At 53.0% G+C, this 20,171-nt stretch overlaps 5 protein-coding genes across 5 annotated transcripts; 3 read left to right on the forward strand and 2 right to left on the reverse strand.

Annotated features, from left to right (window-relative positions):
- Nucleotides 1-2,338: 2,338 nt before the first annotated feature.
- On the reverse strand, nucleotides 2,339-5,568 carry GUITHDRAFT_133232 (hypothetical protein; the record flags this gene model as incomplete). The annotated part of the gene is made up of 16 exons (XM_005839720.1): nucleotides 2,339-2,399; nucleotides 2,556-2,605; nucleotides 2,832-2,875; nucleotides 2,996-3,053; nucleotides 3,106-3,452; nucleotides 3,555-3,586; nucleotides 3,631-3,701; nucleotides 4,007-4,049; nucleotides 4,258-4,379; nucleotides 4,440-4,479; nucleotides 4,531-4,592; nucleotides 4,740-4,784; nucleotides 4,939-5,010; nucleotides 5,058-5,096; nucleotides 5,178-5,228; nucleotides 5,467-5,568. 16 exons carry the CDS (start codon nucleotides 5,566-5,568, stop codon nucleotides 2,339-2,341), a joined length of 1,239 nt encoding a protein of 412 aa, XP_005839777.1.
- A 1,551-nt stretch (nucleotides 5,569-7,119) lies between these two features.
- Nucleotides 7,120-9,572, forward strand: GUITHDRAFT_150440 (hypothetical protein). Its single transcript, XM_005839721.1, has 8 exons — nucleotides 7,120-8,242; nucleotides 8,290-8,356; nucleotides 8,405-8,546; nucleotides 8,595-8,839; nucleotides 8,921-9,016; nucleotides 9,066-9,199; nucleotides 9,246-9,383; nucleotides 9,432-9,572. Exons 1-8 carry the CDS (start codon nucleotides 7,497-7,499, stop codon nucleotides 9,502-9,504), a joined length of 1,641 nt encoding a protein of 546 aa, XP_005839778.1. The 5' UTR covers nucleotides 7,120-7,496; the 3' UTR covers nucleotides 9,505-9,572.
- A 52-nt stretch (nucleotides 9,573-9,624) lies between these two features.
- On the reverse strand, nucleotides 9,625-13,208 carry GUITHDRAFT_133234 (hypothetical protein; the record flags this gene model as incomplete). Its single annotated transcript, XM_005839722.1, has 3 exons — nucleotides 9,625-10,323; nucleotides 10,598-10,703; nucleotides 10,837-13,208. 3 exons carry the CDS (start codon nucleotides 13,206-13,208, stop codon nucleotides 9,625-9,627), a joined length of 3,177 nt encoding a protein of 1,058 aa, XP_005839779.1.
- A 2,045-nt stretch (nucleotides 13,209-15,253) lies between these two features.
- Nucleotides 15,254-17,714, forward strand: GUITHDRAFT_133235 (hypothetical protein; the record flags this gene model as incomplete). The annotated part of the gene is made up of 13 exons (XM_005839723.1): nucleotides 15,254-15,505; nucleotides 15,627-15,665; nucleotides 15,808-15,893; nucleotides 16,038-16,136; nucleotides 16,324-16,393; nucleotides 16,442-16,508; nucleotides 16,907-16,950; nucleotides 17,006-17,089; nucleotides 17,157-17,206; nucleotides 17,251-17,337; nucleotides 17,381-17,518; nucleotides 17,565-17,601; nucleotides 17,679-17,714. The coding sequence occupies 13 exons, from the start codon at nucleotides 15,254-15,256 to the stop codon at nucleotides 17,712-17,714; spliced, it is 1,089 nt and encodes a 362-aa protein (XP_005839780.1).
- Nucleotides 17,715-18,086: 372 nt separating this feature from the next.
- Nucleotides 18,087-20,102, forward strand: GUITHDRAFT_150441 (hypothetical protein). The gene is made up of 10 exons (XM_005839724.1): nucleotides 18,087-18,671; nucleotides 18,718-18,782; nucleotides 18,907-19,008; nucleotides 19,056-19,158; nucleotides 19,205-19,285; nucleotides 19,331-19,405; nucleotides 19,458-19,685; nucleotides 19,739-19,792; nucleotides 19,924-19,962; nucleotides 20,007-20,102. The coding sequence occupies exons 1-7, from the start codon at nucleotides 18,375-18,377 to the stop codon at nucleotides 19,554-19,556; spliced, it is 822 nt and encodes a 273-aa protein (XP_005839781.1). The 5' UTR covers nucleotides 18,087-18,374; the 3' UTR covers nucleotides 19,557-19,685; nucleotides 19,739-19,792; nucleotides 19,924-19,962; nucleotides 20,007-20,102.
- The last annotated feature ends 69 nt before the right edge of the window (nucleotides 20,103-20,171 follow it).

The raw sequence follows: 20,171 nt of genomic DNA on the forward strand, positions 1-20,171 counted from the left end.
TCACTTTCATTACTCCCCTTCCTACTCCTTCTTTCTCTTCCTCTTCTCAACTGTTCCCTGTCTCTACATCCCCCATCTTTCTCAATCGTTTTGCTTCCCTCCCCTGCCCTTCTTCTTCTTGTCTCTTCTCTTCTGCTTCCTTGATCGCTCACTCTCCTCCTCTCCTCCTCCTCCTCCTCCTCCTCCTCCTTGTTTACCTCCTTCCAACGATCTTCTCCCAGTTCTTGCGTCCTCCTCCTCCTTCTCATTCTCGCCTTCGCATCCTCATCTCTTCTGCCTCTGCCTCAACCCACTGCAGGTATATGATCGTACATGATTTCCACCTTCCGTCCATTCGTGTCGGACTGGCTCTGCTCGATCCTCGTTACAAGGTCCACCACCAGCACCACTACCACGTTTACCTCCTCCTCCTCCTCCTCCTCCTCCTCCTCCTCCTCCTCATCATCATCATCATCATCATCATCATCATCATCATCATCATCATCATCATCATCATCCTCTTCTATCTCTCCCTTACTTCCCCACCTCTTCCTTGCCCTCGATCTCCTCCTCACCTCCTTCGTCATCTCATCTCCTCCTCTGCTCCACATGACGTGGAGACATGTCAGATGCTCCGATCGACGAGATACAAGGAGGAGGAGACGAGGAGCGGAAAGATCGTCAAGATCCCGCTCGAGGTCGACACTAGCAGGCCAGCCAGGCGCTACCTCCTCCAAGTGGGGTTGGGGTCTCCGGTGAGAGCGGGAGAGAAGAGAGGCAGGAAAGGGAGGAGGCAGGGAGGGGAGGGACGGAGAGGGGAAGGGGGAGAGAGACGTGAAGTGTGGAGGACGAGCCGATGGTGTCGAGAGGAGAGAGGGGAGGACAGATGGACAAGAGGACGAAGACGCTAAGTTGCTGCTGCAGGTCCAGTCGCTGAAGATGTTAGTGGACACGGGGAGCTTTCTAACGGAGGTAAGGGAGGAGGAAGAGGAGGAGAGGGGAGGGGGGATGAGGCGGAGGGGAGGAAACAGAAAACCTTGGAGGATAAGTGAAGGAGGAGCCTGGGGGAGAGGAGGGAAGGGGAATGAAACCCGGGTGAGAAGGACTGAAGGGCTCGGCAGGTTTTTACTTGCCCTCCTTGTCATGATGAGAAGAACGAAAAGTCTTCCTCCTCCTCGGATCACATGCGAGGGAGGAAACAGAAACTTGAGAAGAAGGAAGTGAAGGAGAAACATCGGGCCAGCCAAAGGCAGACAGGTACAGAGGGCGAGGGAGCGAGGAAGGAGGGAGCGAGGGAGAAGGAGAGAGGAGGGAGGGAAGGAGGGAGCGAGGGAGACGGAGAGAGGAGGGTGCAAGGGAGAGGCAGCGAGGGAGGGAGGGAGGGAAGGAGGGAGGGAGGGAGAGGGAGGGAGGGAGGGAGGGAGGGAGGGAGGGAGGGAGGGAGAGGGAGGGAGGGAGGGAAGGAGGGAGGGAGGGAAAGGGAGGGAGGGGAGGTAGAAGAGGCTCTGTTGACATGTTGCAAGGAGAGGTAGTGAAAGGCTCAGATGAGATACCAGGGATTCAGGTGCTCCAGACCTTCTCCTCCTCCTCTGTTCCAGTCTTCACTCTATCCCCTTCCTCCTCGCCCCTCTTCCCCTCCCTTCCCTTCCTTTTCTTCTTCCTCCTGCATCCTTCGCTTCCCCTCTTCTCATTCGGTTTCGTTCTGCTTGGTAGGCCGGAGGAGTCATCGTCATGCTTTCCCTGGTGGTCTGCGTTGGGGTAACTGCAACTCTCCGCCTCCTCCTCTGCCCTCCTCTGCTCTCTACCTGCTCCTCCTTCCATCATCCCTCTCCTCCTGATAAGTCCTTCCCACCTCTCAAGCCTCTGAGCATCTCCTCCCCTCTCACGTTGTCATCAGATCGCTGAATGGAGGAGAAGAAAAGTTGCCGTGCCCAAATTTCGACTTGTGGAGTGAGACTATCACTGATCCTTCTCCAGCTCCTCCTTCTTCTCCTTCACTTCCTCCTCCTTCTCCTTCTCCTTCTCCTTCTCCTCCTCCTCCTCCTCCTCCTTCTCCTCCTCCTCCTCCTTCTCCTCCTCCTCCTCCTCCTCCACTTCCTCCTGCCTCCTCCAGCACTACTACCGCGGCCTCCCTTCCGGCATCTGATATGTTTGCAGGTACAGCCAAGTAGAAGGAGAGCCGTCCAAATTCGAATTTTCAGACTTGTGATGTGGAGCATGAGACGAGCGAGCACAGGGAGGGATAGACTGGAACAGCTTCAGATTGCAGGAGGAGAAGGCGCAAGGGAAGAGCGGGAGAGGAGGAAGGGATGCGGTGACTTGCTTCACGTGTCCAGCACGTTAACTTTCTTTGTTCCTCTCACTCCTCCGCCTCCTCGTCCCACGTGAACAACCCGGCCATGATGAGAGAGTTGAGAGTCCTGACGGATCAGTCAGCAAGTGACAAGCCGCGCCTGATGCTTTGTTTCCCTCGTCTATCCTCTGTCTCCTGCACCCTCTCCTTCTCCTCCTCCTCCTCCCTCTCCTCCTCCTCCTCCTCCTCCTCCTCCTTCTCCCTCTCCTCCTCCTCTGCTTACCCGATGGTTCGAGGAGTCTCGTCGCTCTTTTCCGAGCGCCAAGTCGATGCCTGCAGCAGGAGCTTCAGGATCAGGAGGAGCAAGCGCAGGAGAAGCAGAGAGTGAAAGCAGCTGTGCGCGAGTGAAGGTCAACGAGGAGGAGGAGAGGATCTAAACGATCAGGGGAATGCGAAAAGAATGCCACACTTCTGGAAAAGCAGCAATTGGAAGAACAAGGGGAGGGCGCGAGAGGGAAAAGGAGGAGGAGGAGGAGGAGGAGGAGGAGGAGGTTCTTACTTTGGTCACATCTTCCGGATTGATTCGATTGATCCTTGAGAGACCTACCGACTGTTAAATCATAGATAAACAAACACCAAGCAGACTCGAGCACACAAAGTTCAGAGATCGGAACGTTTCAACCAGTAGGGCAACGACACGTTGTAAGACAACAATCACTTCACCTGCTGATAAAATCTTTGCCTTCCTACTGGACACAACTGTAAGAATCTTGAGTGCCTCCTGCTCCATTGTCAGCGAGCGACGAGCAAAGGAGCTCAGATGACTCGGCGACCTCAGGAGCTTTCTTGCGATCTGACGTGTTGTGTGCAAGGAGGAACGTTTGGATCTGACCATCTTCATCCTTCGCCTCCATCCCCCTCAGCTCCTCGTCCTCGTCCTCGTCCAGCGCACAAAGTTCGATCATCCCTGTGCCCCAGCGCTCGTCAAGATCGGAGCACGGGGAAGGGAAAGTAGTCGACCTGCTTCTAGGATCGAGGCGAAAGGAGGACGAGAAGTCCAATCGCTGTGCGCATGTGAGCAAGCCGACGAAAACCAACAGACAAGGGAGATAGGGGCACGTGTCAAGGAGGAACATGTGGAAGAGAATCACTGGGAGGAAGGAGAGCAAGAGCAAGGGATCTGCCACACAAGGCAAGATAGTGACAAGAGCATGCAGGAGCAGGCGACAAGCATCGTATCACCATCCTATGGGCGTTTGCATGTAACGAAGGCGGATCTCACGGACGAGCGCTATCGCCTGCTTGGTGCTGATCCTGGCGAGGGATCAACGAAGAAGGAGGAGCTGTGTTCTACTCACCAAGATGCAGATACAGCAGGAGGAGAAGGGAGGGCTCCAGGAGCGGAGGACGAAAAGATCGAGACTTGAACCTGCGATTTGTCAATCAGAAGGGAACAACATCCTTGAAATCAGACCTCCCATTTCCTTGTTGCATCCTCTATCAACGCATTGAACTTTTCAGAGGAGAACTCGAGTGCTGGTGTGATGAGTCAAACTTTGCAGTTTCGTTTGCTTCAACGCTCATTGGCACAAAATTTTCCTTCCCAGATGCCATCGTCTTCTGATCTCTGATCTCCTATCATCCTCTATCCTATCATCCCTGTTCACTTCTTCTCACTATTCCATCGTTTGTTGTCGTTTGTCATTGAATGGTGAATTCAAAGAAGCCTCTCACCGTCTTGCGAATTAGTGCGAGGGAACTGTGGCTCAGGCGAGAGCTGCGAGTGAGCGTTACTATCCTCCTCTTTCTCGCTCTTATCCCACCACCCGCAAATCGATTCATGATCATAATGGTTCATCAGTGACATTCAGCAGTTGCAGGAACACAGAAAGTCGGTCGCGACACCATCAACTCTATCTCTGCACGTCACACCCTCTTTGCTCCTTCCTCAGTGTCATCACACAAATCAGCCAGACAATCAGCACCTGTCGGGAAATGGGAGGCGAGCGAAGATGCTGATGATGCTCCTACACTCAGTCTCAGTGTTTTCTCCACATTCTTTTGCTTCCACCTCAGCTTGAATCTGTGTGAGTCTCCCAAGTGAATCCTGGAAACATTCATCTCAATCCCTGTGTGATGCCACAAGGTGAAAGCTGGTCAGCAGGACCTTCGCTCTGAAGGAAACTTTCTTTGAGCTCGAGCTAGTCCTGCAGCAGGAAACAATCATGTGTTCTTTTGGATACTGCATACTATGTAACCTTTCGATGTCCGTTTCGTCCGGATTTATGCTCTCCCTCAACTCCCCATCATCGTTGCCATCCTGCTCCAGGAATCAGATCAAGTCCTGATCCTCCCAGGCCATGGTGTTTGAGCAGGAGAGCAAGACATCAAACTCTCCTATATCCTTTCAAATCTCAAGAGAAATTCCCGCGCAGGGCACCGTGAATCACCTGGACAACACACCCACCTTTCGATCGTCATCATCATCGTTTGCTCCTCCAAGCTTCACACCCTTGAAAGTGCGTAAGGGAGGAGACTGACTACTCATCATCAATGATTCAATCAAGTGTCGGGTTGACCTCTGTAATAATCTGCGGACGCGAAGACGTTGTTTCCTCCTACAATGATCTCAGCCCAGCACAGCATGCAGAAGCCTGCTTCGTCACCTCCTGTGCTCCACCCTCGTCCTCTTCCGCCTCTACTTGTGCCAGTGCAATGGCAGATTTCTTTCCGAACGGCTGCTCATTGCGTCAGTCCCAACCACTCCAAAGTTGCCATTCTTGACCTCTGCAATTTGATGCACTGCCTCGGTCGGAGGATTCGCCTACAGGCAGCCATTAGGTGAATTCGAGGGCTTCAGTGCCACAATACACAATGAACAAGAAGAAACTGAAGACAATCTTACCTTGGTATCATCCTCATTCTCATCCTCCGATCCGTCCTGGGGTTCCGGTCCCTGCGCACAGGCGGTGAGAGGAGATCAACACGAGCTGCTCTGTGAGAGATAATGGATTCCTTTGGGTGCTACAGGATTCCAATTATTTCGAGCATCCTAAAGAAATCTGGACAAGTATTCCTCGTGGCTCTACCTAAGACCTAAAGGTACGGATCCAGCAATGAAAGCTTTTCTGCTGGCTGAATGTTGACGCAAGATGGGAAAGGGAACAAGATTAGATCCATGAATGAGACTCCACCTTGGATCCGAAGAAACTTCCCAGGACATTCTTGAAGGCTCCTCCTCCTCCTGCTCCGCTCTCCTCCTCCTCGCTCTTCTTTCCCTTGCGCCTCCTCGGCATGCCGCGTACAGTACAGAAATAGACTGGGGGTGGTACCAACATCCAGGGACAAGATAGGATTCGACGCTGAAACATGATGAAAGGGGGGGGTGGGGGTACTTTACAAATGCTCTCTGGGGTGGGTGGTATTAAGAGAGTAAGGAATGTGAAAGACAGTAATGACTGATATAGGAAGAAGAGCGATCGAGGAAAAGACAGCAAATACACTATAACTATATAGCGGCAGATTCATACAAATTTATAACACATTTGAAATCAATCTGTACCAGGTGCAAGGGTTGAAAAGGTGTGTTTTAAGCCTCCTCCAATAAAGGGGAATTTATATAATTATATGATATTATGTATAATTTGGGATGTTTTGTATAACCAGGTTTGACGGAGTGGTGTAACGTGTCGACATAACGAATGGGGGGAGAGAATAAAAATTTGGGAAGTAAATGGGGAAAACTAGGGGTAGGGGTAGTAGAAATTTATAATAATACCGGTACAAAATAGGTTAGAAACAGGGGTTCATTGTATTGTGATCATCGGTTGAGTGAAGGGGTTGAAATGGATCCAATGGGTAAGAATGAAGGGTCCAGTCAGCTCATAGTCAGCGGTTTTAGAAGGGGGTAGGGAGAAGGGGAAGGTATACATACCCCTCTAAATTGTTCCAAAAGCACGGGTAGACCTTGACCTATGCCCGAAGGAGGCGTTCTAGGATGGTGGGGTAGTGGTAGGGAGGCGCAAATCACTCCTCGGATCATCGAAAACTCTCTATTTCAAATCTCTTTAGTCGCAGATACCACGTGACCTATCTCCGCTCCGCAGATCGTACGAAATGGTATCCGATGGTAATGGAGATTCATACCAGTAAAGCAAACAGTACCATATATCTGTTCTGAAATGTGTACTGGTTTCCTGCATGGTACTATCCCCCTAGGTGGAGATCTACATAATGGTACAACCTCAGAGGTATCCAGGTTCCTACAAATTCAGTATGGTCCTAGAACAAGTGTATAAAAGGGGTATGAGTGATGGATTCAGGTAAGGGTGGTTCAGGTCTTGAGGCTATCAAATGAGGTAATGGTCAAGATCTTAGCACTGAACTAGAAGGATCCGTTGTGTCCTATCGTGAAATGCGCAATCCTTCCAACAAGAATTTTTTGAGATGGGTGGGGGTGGCTGTGGAGATACCCACCAGGTCATAGGGGTTAAAACTATTTTTCCATATTCGATCACTTTTGAAAACGAGTCGTACTGTGTCAATAATTTTAAAAATATATCCTCCGAAACTTCAATGTTCCTCGAATCATTTGAACTGTGAACTACTGAAAACCAATTATGTTATAAAATGCTTCGTTTTATCCAAAAAAGACTTTTAAAAGTGTGGGGTCGCATCAAGGCCTTGAAAGGGTCCTAGGAGAGCTACGGGGCACAACTAGGGATATCGACTTGACCCCTATCTTCTCCTAACATTCTGTAAGCCAATGTGAGTAGGTGGGGTAGTACACCCTACCCAGCCTGACCTGAAATATTAGGGGGTGGGGTGGTGCTGTTAGGTGGCTGTCGGCGGCTATGGCAGTAGTGGAACGAGGGAAGGGGATGGGAAGGTAGCGTAAGAGCAAAAGGAAGAAGAGGAGGAAGAAGGAAACTTGATCAATCGTTCATCATCATCATCTCGCTTTCACAGACCGATCCCGAGTCTCATCCTGGTTCTTGTGCAGGTTTTTGTTTTGATTCGAGGTGTTTGTCACGTGTCTCGGTTAGCAAGCGGCTTTCTTGCGGGAGTTCATTTCCATGTTAGATCCCACCGTCTGAAATCTTTCGTCATGAGATTCACAGTTGTGAGGAGCAACATTGCCAGGTCGTTTTCTTTGTACATATTGCTGTGGTTATGCCCGCTATCCTTCGCGGGTCACAGCGATTGGTCGGGACTGGGGAGAGCGATGCCTCTAGATCGCAGCTCAGCTCCAGGGTTGACAGAAAGGATGCTGGTGCAGCATCGCCAGGACCCTGAGAGCAATGAGCACTCTGTCGAGTACGCATGCTCTTACGAGAACTTCGGTGCAACCACGATGCCGCTCTGCAGTTCTTTCGAAGACTGCAACGAGGACGGCAACGAGATCATCTTTGCGGACAGAAACTGGGAGCCTGAGTATGCATGCTCATATCGTACAAAATCGTCAACCATGCCACCTCCGGGTCAAGCATGCCAAAAGATGGAACTGAAGGATGAACCAAAAACGCAAGAGTTTGTGCAATGCTCAATGCAAAACCGACGGTGTGAAGCAAAAGTTCGTTCTTCCATTCATCACAAGGCACAAGCGAATAATGGAAAGCTGGGAAGCTCCAAGTCGTTAGGTGCTATCAACTCTATCCAGCAAGGAGGACTCAGAGATCCCAAAGGCTCGGAGGAGTCGATGTGGAGGGAGGACGTCGGGAAGAGGTACAGGGAATTAGTACCGCCAAAGCCAAAACGGGTTTCTTCAACTATTGGGGGTATATCAGAAGCGGGGATGAGAGATGCAATGGCAAGAAGTTTTAGTGCAGAGCTTCGTTTGACAGAGCAGAAGGTTGACGAGGTTGTCATGTTCTTGGATTTGGACAAATGTACAATATTTGGGAATGACGGAAACGACCTTGGTATTGCGCTTCAATGGATGGAAAAGCCTTACGAAGATGTCGTTGAATTGTATGCTCTTGTTCCCTGCTTTTATTTGAGCTTATTCTGTATCCAAGGTACCGGCACCTCGTCAATCCATGCCTAAAGCCTGCTTATGAAAAATTGAAATCAAAAGCTCATAAGGTATGTGTTCTCTAACATTCAGGAGGGACGATGTAATGTATTTTGTAGGTCAAAGTGGTTATATACACCATGCGAGCAACTTTTCTACTGTATAAGTCTTGTTTCCGTCCTGCTGTTATCGTTCTGCAATGGTACGACAAGTGGCATCGCGATGGACAGATTTATTTCCCGAATGATGTGAACTCAGCGGGTAAATACTTTTGTCGATGCCTTTCTTGCCTTACGCAAGTCTTGAAAGATGAACTTCTTGAGAAAACGAATTGGCATCTCCTGGACGAGGAGAGGACTGATATCAAGAAATCGTTGGAACGGCTGCTGGCGGCACGTCAAGTCGTGTTCGAAGAATTGGGGCTCGAATGCCTTCCCGACCTTGTGGTTACAGCTCAACCTAAGAATGTGGAGAAGACAGGCATGGCGCTAGGATACAACCCCCAGAACTGCTTTTTGTGGGATGACAATCCGAAGTTGCATCTAGACCCGAAGGTGACAAAAACCTCCCTTTCGTTTACTTCTCACCATTTCGTGAATCTTGGAGCATGACTCTGATCAAACCGCAATGCACAGGTTTTGGGTGTACCTCCATATGAGGAGATGCTGGAGGATAGACAAGAGAAGCTGCTGAATTTCTTGAATGAGTGTCTGCCTCCAGAGCAGATGGAGGTTCGCATGTGTTCGATGACTTTGTGTGAATCATTCATTCTCCGTGTAGGAGGATCTGTGGGAGTTCATGTTAGGTGCGGGGCCCTGCGATGCTTCTCTTCGAGAGGATTCAGTCACTGGGGACAAGACGTATCACGTCAAGACTACCAAGTCCTTGGATCCTTGGCCTATCCCTGAGTTCAGGTATGATTAAGTAACGATTTGTTATCGATGCTGAATAGCTCGTCAGGGCCAGTGAAGTTAGCGCTAAGATGCGAAAAGCGGGCTTAGCAGAGGAGGGAACACTTTCACCCGTCACACCAGACTCGGAATCTTCACCTCTGAGACCGAAGAGCTTCAACGAGCTGGATCGGCTTGTTGGAAAGAGGTTGGACTCTTGCGTGTTCTGCTCTCATATCGTAACATTGTACCACAGCCTAGGCGAAAGCAACGTGCGCACGTCATGGCAGGAGCTGAAGGGAGAGGGTCAAGAAGTGGGAGCATCATGATCAGCTGAATGCTTGTAGATTACTTTAGTTGTACAGACAATGTTTATGTAAAAGAACGTGTTGATGACAAGTGCTGAGCAAACAAGCGAGCCATGGAATTTGAAAGAGCGAAGTCGATCTCTATCTCCGAGCGTTGCCGATCTCACCGATGTAGGACGCCATCGACTGCGCTCGTCGGAGCTTGTAGAGTCGATGCATCTTGACATTGACGTCGTAGAGCTCGCGGTCGTGCAGCTGAATCTCTCCGATGATGCGGAGGTGCTGAGCGTGCAGGATGACGTAGAGCTTCAGGTCGCGGTAGCCGTCCTGCACCACCGAGCACGAGAACTTGTTCTTGACTCGGCAGACGCACAAGGAGTCATCCTGCAGCTCCAGGAACCATCGGGCGACTTGGAGGAGGTGCTGCGGCTTCTCGCAGACGATGGACAGGCGGACCGGGTCGAGGATGTTGGCAGTGAGGGGCCATCGAGCTTTGCGGTCAGGAGGAGCGTACTCCTTCACCTTCTCCGCCATCCTCTCCGGTGTCTTGATGCTGGCATAAACTACCCGCACCGCCGCTGCCTCTTCCCCGAAGGAGCACAAGATCTCGAAGTCCTCCTCCCTCCTCCTCAGCTGCACGTCCCCGTAGCTGGAGGGCAGGGCCTGGTGCGCCAGGACGACGTCGGTGACTCGAGCACGGAAGTAGCCGTTGAGGATGGCGGCTCGAGCATGCAGCTGGGCGATGAAGGGAAGCTCTCCCAGACACTCCTTGTGCTGCCCCGAGGAGAAGCTCAGCTGCGCCTCTCGCCTCTGACCCTCATCCACCCGAATCGCACCCACCTAGTCAGGAGAATGAGCGGGAAGGAGGAAGTAGCAGCAGGGGCAGGGGCAGGGGCAGGGGCAGGGGGAGCAGGAGCAGGAGCAGCAGTAGTTAGAACGAGCAGGAGCAGGAGCAGGAGCAGGAGCAGGAGCAGGAGCAGGAGCAGGAGCAGGGGCAGCAGCAGGCATAAGGGCAGGGGCAGGGGCAGCATCGCGACCATGAGGACCGATGAGGAGAGGAAGAAGAGGAAGGAGATGAGGCGAAAGGTGATGGGGAGAGAGGGAGGATCTTCACATTCTCGTCGTCCTGCCTACAGACAGGCGTCAACTGCCTCCTCGACCCCCGATGCTCCTCCGTCGCCGAAGTGAACTTGGTCGCATAATCCTCCCAACATCGCAACCTTACATTCAGGGGTCATCTCCAAAACACGTCCTCGTCCTCCCTCTCCTGCTCCTCAGGGCCTCCCTCCTCCACCACCACCCTCTCCTGCCCTCCAATTCCCCTCCTCCTCGTCGTCTTCCCCTCTTTCTCACATTTCCTCCTCGCCGATGATGCTGTGCCTCTTGCCGTCGTCCCATCGGTCCGCGCAGAAGGCTCTGAGCTCTTGGCCGAAGGGCCCAGCAAACAGCTCCTCCGACCTTCTCTCGCACGCGGCGACGAAGTCGACCATGATGGAGCGAGCAAGGTCTTGAAGGTGAGAGAAGAGAAGCGGATGGTCCCTCCAAACTTTCATTCGCACCACCTTGTTCTTGAAGAACTCGAACCGCTGCTCGTGACTTCGACGCCTCGCCCTCTTCCACGACGAGTTGTACCTCCTTCCCTCCTGCTTCCTGCGGTGCAAGAACGAGAAGGAGGAACCCGATGGCAGCTCGTGCTCCAGTACGATATCAACCCGCTTCTCCTCCTCCTCCTCCTCCTCCTCCTCCTTCCCGCTTCTTCCAGGATCTTCCATGCCGTGCTCTAGCAGGTGCCGGCAGAGCTCCAGCAGCCACTCGCACAACCTGTCGTACTGAGCTGAGAACGCCTCGGACGTCATCGAGCTGTCCCTGACGCTGACGCAGAAGTTGTCAAAGAACGTCTCGTCACAGTCGTCTCGCAGCAGCGCCAGACGCGCCGCCGCCTCCATGGCAGCCTTGCCGATGAAAGTAACCTTATCCCGGCTGTGCCAAAGAGCCAGCCTCTCGTTGCTCAGGTAGAACCCGTCGTGCCGTGACAGCCGCAGCTTCTTTCTGATAGTCTTGGTGGCTTCCATGACCTCCCTGTCCTCCTGCGACATGGTCCGTCTCGTCAAGCATCTGACGAGCGAGTACACACACAGGAGGACGACGATGGTTGGCAGGATAATGATGAGCAGGAGCAGCGACATCTCGACACATGCTGAGTTCAGCGCGATCAAGCTCCCGTCGCAGACGCTGCAGTCCTCCTTCTTGGTCGCTCCCGGGCCCCTCGTGATGCGCCTGCCCCCGCACGCTATCGGCATGACCGACTGAGCAGGACAGTAGAAGCCGGTCGGGCACTCAACGGCAGGCTCGGTCCCTCCCTCGCACCAGTACCCCTCCGGGCAGGGGAGGCAGGAGCACAGGGTGGGGTCAGGGCTGTAGCCTCGAGCACAGATGAAGGGGACCCAGGTCCTCCATCGGTCAGGGTTTGACAGGATCCAGTCGCACGCGACCCTCCACGGCCCGGAGTATCCCTCCACCCCGCTTCTCTTGTTCTTGCCGCTTGCCGCCATGAGACCGTTCATGTCCTCGTCGTACAGGTTCATCTGGTTCACCAGGAACGTCACGTGGCTGCTCACAGAGGGGAGTCGCCGCCACACGTAGTTCCTCGGTTTGATCAGCGCAAGGCCCGTCCGGTAGATCTGCTGCTGGTACTCCAGCTCGTTGGTGTCTGGCAGCCTGAGCTTGACAGGAGTCTGACCTTCCAGTCCGAGGAGGTTGTCGTCAGGTTGATACCAGCCGAAGAGTACTTTCCTGGCCTTCACCATGGAGTAGTAGATGTCGTCGAAGGCTGCAGTGCCGTCTCTGACTTTGATCAGAGCAACGGGTATGTTGAGCCAGAACGCAAGCTGCATCGCAACATGATACTGGTACTGCAGGACGAACGGGAGGCACTTGGAGTGATTAGCCAAGCACGCTGGGGAGAACCAAACCCGGTCGTCGTAGAAGCAAGCTGTTCCCTTGTTCCCCGTCTTCGCCTCATAGTTTGCCTTCTCGCGAGAGTTGCCGTACTTGACCTGATCCAGATCTGAGCAAGTCTCCACCGCCTCGATCGGAATCATGTCAAGAATCGACATCCAGGGGTCGAAGTAGACGTGAGGGTCATAGCGGGCGGCGTCATAGTACCTGTAGTAGTCCAGGAAAACAGAATCTTTCTGAGCCTGCTGCACCATCGTATCCCACAGAAAGAAATGATCGACAGTGTTGTAGTCGTAGACTGTCAGAAGGGTGGGTTGCAAGTGACTGGGCAGAGCAGACACGCGTCCGATACCGTAAGACCAAGTCTCGACGGTGATGTGAACAACAGGGTCTGATATGTTGTTGTCCTTGCACAGAGTGTCGTCGGGATTCTTACAGCCTGCAACGTACATGACGGGCTGACCTGAATGTAAAGCAGTGCCGTCCAGTAGCTGTACTTCAAACTGGAGGATCTCGGCCAGGAGGATGTAAGTTATCTCAGATATGATGCGCGCAGAGGCCCAGGAGGCGTACGGGACCTTGAGAGGGTGTAAAGTGCCATCAGCGTACTTCAACCGTCGAAGCTGTTCTGTGCGAAGTTGCGAGAAAGAGGAGAAGTTGAAGCTAGGAGGGAAGCATTGCTTGTCGTGCGGGACAAGTTGAATAGTGCTTGCAGATGTCAAAGAACAGAGACGAAGTATAAGAGCAACAAGGAGAATCGACGACATTGATCTTGTCATGGATCCACGGGTCAGAAGCGCCTGCGCTCATGTTGGACGTTCATTCTCCCCCTACGACTATCAGCAAGATGTCAGTGAAAACAAGTTCCATCCGATCTGGACGTTATTGAGGGGTCATCTTATCGATTGCAAGTGCTGTTCCCTACTACAATCCATAAAATCGTTCAAGTCGGCACAAAGCAACCCCTTCACATCTCCCGATGACTCTACCGCCTCTTCGTGTATGCCAGGCTTCAATCTCAGACTTTTCTCTCCTGGCCTGTATTCGCCTAATTTCTTAGGATCGTTCACTCCCATCGCTTTTATCCCTCTCCTTCTCTCCCTCCTCCCTCTCCTCCCTCCCTCCTCCCTCCCTCCTCCCTCCCTCCTCCCTCATCATTTTACTCCATCGCCATATCTTTTTCCTCGCCTTCACAAAAAGCTGAGGACTTCAATATCTTTGACTACCCCACCCCCTCCTTGAACTATTTGCACCCCAAACCTTTCTGCCGCTCCTTACCACCCCCCTCCCCCTCCCCACCCCCCAACCCCCAGACTCAAGCAGTCTCAGACCGATTTGACAACCCTGGCAGCCCTCAAAAAAACAATACGAGTCAAGTCAAAAAGACCAAAAGACCCATCCACCCACCCACCCACCCACCCACCCACCTGCCTGATTCCCTTGACTGCCACCCACCCCTTCTCTTACACCACCGCCCTACACCCTCCCCCCGGCCCAAGTTACACTTTTAAAAGCCACTTTTAAACTTCCGAGTCGCATGTGATGTTTACTACAGGCCTTTAATCGGAAATTCCCGAACCCGCTTCTAAGTTCAGCCCGCCGGACTCCGTCAGACCCGGCCCCCCCGGCCCGGTCACCGTCCGATCGGCACCGGGCGGCGGGCAGCAGTGACTCGCTCGAACCGACGCCGCGGGACAATCGGATCACTGCCAGCCAGCGGACGGTCGGGGTGTCGGAGAGTCACTGAGCCCGGCCTCAGTGACGCTGATCTGAGGCAGCCGGACCGTCCGACGGTCTGAGGTTTGACCCTGAGGGGCCCGGGCCGGGACCGTACTACGGTACGGTTGCCTAACTTTGAAGGCCAAGGATCAGGCATGCCGTTTACTTTCAGGCCTTTCGTTAATGTGGCCCTTAAATTTTTCGCCGGTAGAGAAACCCCGCTAAATAGTACCCACACGTTTTAGTTTATTTCTACACTCCTCTTTACAAGTTATTTTAACAGTGTACCGGCATGTACGGCCACTTTCACAGTACCACTCTAGTTGCAATCCTCCTTGCCTGGACGGGCAATCATTTGAATGGCGGCGCAATCAGGGCGCCGACCACCGTCGTCACATTGAACTTCGGAAGCCTCCCGGAGTCCGGCTGCCTCATCGCTCGGCGGCCCGGCATTGCTGACAGTGATGGAACGTATGCCAGCCGTGCCAGTCAGATAGCGCGTGTGGGACGAAGAGGGGGCTTTCCTAGAGGCTGAGCCGTCTTGCTAAGCCTCGGTCCTCTCATGTCTGGATGCTTGGGTTTCACATCCTAGCATGCAGTCTATCTCTCATGTGCTCCTCAATTCTGGTTTTGTGTGCATTCAATTAAACTCGGTCTTGAGCAAATTGTTACAACTAAGGTCGATCAACGGTGATATCTGAGCGGCGGCGTGACTTTTGGACTAGTACAAGTCTAACAAACTTGTGCTCCGTCAATTGCCAAACTTGAGGAGGAGATTGGACCTCGGACTCATCAGATCAGCACCGTACCTGCTGCACTGAGTCATGACGGTGCCAGTGTTTCAATGGTTCAAGCGGTGTATAGTACGTCATGCCCGGCCGCGTGACTGACACGGCCGGTCACCCGGTCACGGCGACGTCGCAGCGGTGCCGGGGGCCCGATGATGCCGCTGTGCGGCGGGCCGGGCCCGGTACCCGTCGGTCACGGTACGGCAGTGACTCACAGTACTGTAGTGACCCGGCAAAATAGTTTCTTTAGTCAAAGTCAGTCTGCCTCAGACTCGATGGTACCATTCCCCTGATAGGTTGCAACCATGTCCACAGACGCTGAAGAAGGGAAGATCGAAGAGAGAGCGGAGAGAGAGGAGCAGAGCGATGCGAGGAAGGATGGGGGAGAAGGAGAGCGGAAAGAGGAGGGAGAAGCCCAAGCAGGAGATCCAGAGAACGGAGATCTGCAGGACGGTACGGCTGCGGGTGCTGAAGACGAAGGCGCGTCGGCCAAGGAGAGTTTGTCCCTGGATCGCGAAGAGGAGAAGGAAGAAGATGGACCAGACGGTGAAAGACAGGTAGACCAACAGCCAGATGAAGACGAGGATCGTACAGAAGATGTCTCGCCAAGTGCTCAGGAGGATGAAGCAGGTTTTGTTCATTCGAGTTTCGTAAAATTTGTGAAATGATTGGAAACAGCATCCGACGAGGCGCAACAGGTTGAAGACGAAGCTTCAGGTGACTGCAAAGATCATAATCTCATACGAAGATGATCTCCTGATTCTTTCCATAGCCGGCATAGCGAGCGCATCCACGAGTGGTAAGTATGCTCATTCACAACCTGTCTTTTCACACAAGGACATGACGGCGAATCGCGCAGAGTCTCGTCCTCCTCTACCAGGAGCTCCTCCTCCAAACCAAGGACAAATATCAGGAGACAGTCTGGGGGAAGGAGACTGGCAAGATGTGAGCTACAACCTGTTACCTCCTCTCCTGCCTTCTCACTGTCCTGAAAGGTCTCTGGATACACAGAGTCTGCTCCGCAGAAAGATCCGACGTCTCCACGTGCTCCTGCTTTCAGTTTGCTTCTGAGTTTGAGATGATTGACAGGCATTGCGGGGAGGGAGCGATGCAGCAGCTCGAGCTCCTCATCGATCGCATGGAAGGAAGCTCGTTCCATACCCAGGATGCGGCGCATTTTCTACGAAGGTCAGTTTTCTCTGTTCCGTTTAGCAGTGTCTTCACTTCCTCTCCCTCTCCCTCCCCCTCTCTTTCTCTCCTCCTATCCTCATGTTCTGTCCTCCATCCATCCTCCTCCATTTGTCCTGTCTACAGCTTTTTCAATATCTTTCATCGCTCTGCTCGCTGTGATTCAAGCCGTGATGACTGTCTTCAGGAGGGCGGAAATAGAAGAGACTTACGCGAGATCGCTTCGAAGATTGTACGAAGAGTCTGCTGAATCGAAAGTAAGACCAACGATGAAACTTGGTATGCTGCTCATCAGCTCTTGCCAGGTCCTGTCGTTTCGTAGTCTCAAGAACAAGTTGACCCGAGCTGGGCAAATGCAGCTCGACTCTGCAGGTCCGATTGGGAATGGTGGGAGGAAGAGGGGGTGGTGGAGACGGGAGAAGTGTGGGGTGGTGGGGACGAGAAGAGGGTTGAAAGACTGATGGTGGAGGTAGAGAGCGCAGCTCAAGCTTGGTCTGCTATCGAGTCGCACATCATGCAAACATCTGAAGTGCACATGGCGCTGAGTGAAGTATGGCGACTGCGATGAAGATTGCGATGATGATGATAATGATGATGATATGGAAGGCAATGACAATGACGATGACATGATTGATGACGATATGTTTGCTCATCATGAAGCTTGTGATGAAGCGGTTGATAGAGATGATGCTTTTGGTGATCGGATGATGGAGATGATGGAGACTGTAAGAGTTTAATCCGTTTTCTTCAGAGAATCATGAAAATTTCAGTAAGCTTGAAAAAGGCGAACGATGAAAGTGAGCAGAGGAGAAAGGTAAGCAAACATTCCAACATTCCCTTAGACCTCACTCCTTCCTCATCTACAACAGGAGGTAGAGCGATTCACTCAAAGAGCGGCGAAAGAGCTTCGAGAGACACAGAAGAAGTACGAGCACTGCGTTGAAACTATGAAGGTATTATCTCCTCCACCTCCTCCTCCCCCGTGCTCTTCCTTCTCCTGACATTTCGTTTTCTCTGCAGACCATGGAAGTCAGCGCTGGCGTGCAAAGCGTTTCCCCGATACAGAAAAAGTGAGAGGAGGTATGGGATGACGGAGGAGCTAATGGGGTGGCAGGGGAAGCGCGATCCTCTCGCTGTTCAAAAAGTCCTCCTCCTCCAGCGCGGAGGCCGTCGAGAATGCCGTGAAGGAGTCAGAGAGAAAGTAGTATTTGCTTTCCTCCTCTTCTTGTCTTTACCCTTCCCAGGTATTCCGCCGCCAAACTTTCCTTCGCAAGCTCCTTCCCGTCCACGATCGACCAGTTGCGCAAGTGCGAGCAAGACAGGATCGAAGCGGTGAAGCATAACCTCGACGAGTTCCTCAACGTCGGGCTGGGAGCGATGCAGTAAGTGGGGAGGAGAGGGAAAGGGAAGCGTGTGAGAGGCGTGCAGGGCGGTTCAAAACTTGTTCTCTCCTGCAATGGTGAAGGTGAATGCAATCGATACCGAACGAGATCTGAATGTCAACCTGGCCTGTCTGTTGTGCTCTTGCTGATTTCAATGCAGAAAATCTTTGGAGAGACCAAGACCAGCGATTCGTAGAGGCAAGTTCCTTGGCAACCGACCGATGTGGGACAACAACCATGCAGCGATGAAGTAGAAGCAGCTGTCGCTAGTGTTCAACGGTCATTAAAGTAACCGTTGCGTTCGGGCAGTGTCAGAGAACTGAGTGCGGGAGGCACAAGACATAGTGACAGCAGAAAGAAAGACAGCAGGATGACCTGCTGGATGACCTGCTGGATGACCTGCTGGATGACCTGCTGGATGACCTGCTGGATGACCTGCTGGATGACCTGCTGGAAATGAGCAGGGAAATGAGGGGATGAGCTGGGGGATGAGGGGGATGAACAGGGGGATGAGGGGGATGAGGGGATGAGAACCGGTAGGGTCGGGGCGTCGAAATTGAGGATGAGGTGGAGGTGAAGAGAGGAAGAGAATAGAAGAGAAGAGAAGAGAAGAGAAGAGAAGAGAGAGAAGAGAAGAGAAGAGAAGAGCAGAGCAGATGAGATGGAGAGAGAAGATGAGAAGAGAAAACGAAGACCATGATCAATAGTTGTCGACGATTGGACATTGAGCCATGTCTTGTCATGAGACCGGAAGAGGAATTCGTCATGAGTGTGTGCTCTTGGTTGATAATACCGTGAAATATTACGTCGCTGTTGTTCGGATTGAGCTTCAGATTTGTTCTCATCTCAGTCAGACATGAACGGAAAAGACAAGCGCCTGCACGGCTCCTTCGGTGATTCTGTGATAGAGAGGAAGGAGGAAGCAGACGTGGAGGAGCAGCAGGCGGGAGGGGGAGAGGGAAAGCAGGAGAAGACAGCCAAGGGCTTCAAGCCCAACGCGCTCCTCTACCTAAAGAAGATCAAGGAGCCTGGCTTCGCAGCCGAACTCAAGAGGAAGGGTTGCTCAGGCTGGCCTTGCCATGCTGGTTTCCTGTGCGATTTCTGTATGCTGCGCCCTGAGTGGATTGCGGAGTCGAAGCTCGAGCCTCTCAACGTGCGCAGCTGCGTCATGAAGAGCAGGGGAAGTGAGAGATGCGCAGGAAGAGATTGCGGAGCTCAAGCAGTCGATCATCATCTTGCGCAAACAACAACAGGATGTCGAGACGTGAGTAGTACTTGGAGGGGAGGGTGGTAGAGGAGGGGAAGGAGGAGGAGAGGAGCAGGAGCAGGAGCAGGAGCAGGAGCAGCAGGAGGAGCAGGAGCTTTCGCATGTGGCTGAGGGGCTTCAGGCTTGAGCGAGCTGAACGTCTGGTGGCCGGGAAGTACTGGTCAAAGAGCGACGAGGAGCGGAAGATGACGCTGAACAGCATGCTGGAGGACAGCACCGCACGGTGAGGGGAAGCGATGCGAGAGAGGGGAGGATGACAGGAGGCTGTAGGGTTGAAGCCCAGGAGGCGACGAGAGCCAAGATCGCAGCCGAGAAGGTGCGAGATAGTCTGCTGGATCAGCTGTCGAGGGTCCAGGAGAAAGTGAAGCTGCAGGTGGTGGAGGAGGGAGGGACGGGGGCAGCCGTGACGGCTAGAGCAGGAGAAAGACAACACAAGCTTGAAGCAGCAGGTCATGGCGCTACAGCAGACCCTCGAGGAGAGCAGGCGAAAGCTCAACTTCGTACAGGAGCGCTGCTGACTCGCGCGATGCTGACATGCGCGGCAGGTGGAGAAGGACCTGGAGGACAAGCGGTCGATGATCTCAGAGGCGTTCAAGGAGAAGAGCAGGGCGACTACTGAGGTGCGAGGGGGGAAGGAGGAGAAGATGAACTGACTTGCTCTTGTGGCGTCAGGCCCGAAGGCTCAAGCTGGAGGTGGAGGCGACGAATATGGAGATTGCAGTGAAAAACGAGCAGGAAGACGAAGCTGCGTCCTCCTCCTCCTCCTCCTGACCTTCTCCTGCTCAGATCCACAAACTTATCGAGGAGCTGCAGAAGCTGCAGGGGGTAACGGAGGAACGAGACGTCTTCCGGGCCCTGGCTGACCGCCGGGCGATGCTGTCGCAAAGCATCATGGATGAGGTGGGAGGAGGAGGAGAAGGAAGAGGAAGAGAACTATTGACGGCATGAGGCAGGTAGCAGAGGATGTGGTGAAGGCTGAACGAATCAGAGACGAGCACGTGAACACGGTGAGAGGAGGAGGAGAGGAGGAGAGGAGGAGGAGGAGGAGGAGGAGGAGGAGAGGAGGAGAGGAGGAGGAGGGGTGAAAGGGAGAAAAGAGAGCGAGAGAGGAGAGGAGGAGCTGACTAAATCCGAACAGATCAGGAAGTTGCAGAAAGAGCTTGCGACAACGAGGAAGGTGAGGTCGACTTAGCAGGACGAGGCTCTGAACTTGAGCGGCAGAACATCGCCATGCAGCACAAGGCAAAACAGCGGGCAGAGTCATCAGGAGGAGAGAGGAAGTGAAGTGATGGTGCTAGTATAAGACGTTCTCATCTCGTTCACTGTCATGCTGTTGTAGCATGTTAATCTGCCTCCTAGTGCTTTCACTGTCCTCCTCCTCCTCCT

Source organism: Guillardia theta (genome assembly GCF_000315625.1).
Source record: "Guillardia theta CCMP2712 unplaced genomic scaffold GUITHscaffold_7, whole genome shotgun sequence".
NCBI classification, from domain to species: domain Eukaryota; class Cryptophyceae; order Pyrenomonadales; family Geminigeraceae; genus Guillardia; species Guillardia theta.